General features: G+C 44.5%; 1 protein-coding gene across 1 annotated transcript in view; it reads left to right on the top strand.

Annotated features, from left to right (window-relative positions):
• Window positions 1-735, top strand: part of Trio (trio Rho guanine nucleotide exchange factor) — a 348717-nt gene that overhangs the window by 310807 nt on the left and 37175 nt on the right. Inside the window, exon 38 of the mRNA XM_029557993.1 lies at window positions 468-616. Coding sequence (XP_029413853.1) covers window positions 468-616 — 149 coding nt within the window. The remainder of the gene's footprint in view (window positions 1-467; window positions 617-735) is intronic.

Below are 735 nucleotides of genomic sequence, written 5' to 3'. Positions count from 1 at the left end.
CTCTCTCTCTCTCTCTCTCTCTCTCTCTCTCTCTCTCTCTCTCTCACACACACACACACACACACACACAAAGTGCATTAGTCTTTCATTCTAATTTACCTTTTGATTCAGTTCCTCTGACTCAGTGGGTTTCCTTTTTAGGATTTTTAATCTTTGTGTATATCTATGTGCCCATGGAGGCCAGAAAGGCTGTTGGGTTCCCTGGTGTTGGAGTTAAAGGCAGTTGGAAGCTGCTTTATGTGGGTGCTAGGAACTCAGGTCCTCTGGAAGAGCAGCAAGTGTTCTTAACCAATGAGTGTTCTCTCTAGACCCCTCAGGGGTTTTTCTTTCTAATAGTGCAGTTGATCTGTTGTAGGTTTTATAATTGTCCAAACATGTCCTTCATATTTTCGGACTTAGGAGATTCTTATCCTAGCCATCATGGACTGTGGGCGGTTAGCATTGTTGATTTGCTGAATTTCTTCCAGGCACTGGAGGATCGTCCCAGCTCACTGCTTGTTGACCAGGGAGACAGTAGCAGCCCCTCCTTCAATCCTTCAGACAATTCCCTCCTCTCATCCTCCTCACCCATTGATGAAATGGAAGAAAGAAAATCCAGCTCTTTAAAGAGAAGACAGTAAGATATCCATTCCCACATTTCCTCCCCCTTCAAAATCAAGACTGGAATTCACCTCAGAATTAGCAAAAAGGAGGTCCAGGGGCCTGTTGAGTAATCGTGTATCTCTCTCTCTCTCT

This window comes from Nannospalax galili, unplaced genomic scaffold, assembly GCF_000622305.1.
Source record: "Nannospalax galili isolate Female #2095 unplaced genomic scaffold, S.galili_v1.0 scaffold207, whole genome shotgun sequence".
Lineage (NCBI taxonomy): Eukaryota > Metazoa > Chordata > Mammalia > Rodentia > Spalacidae > Nannospalax > Nannospalax galili.
Note: the sequence above shows the minus strand (reverse complement) of the source record. Positions and strands in the feature narration are given on the sequence as shown.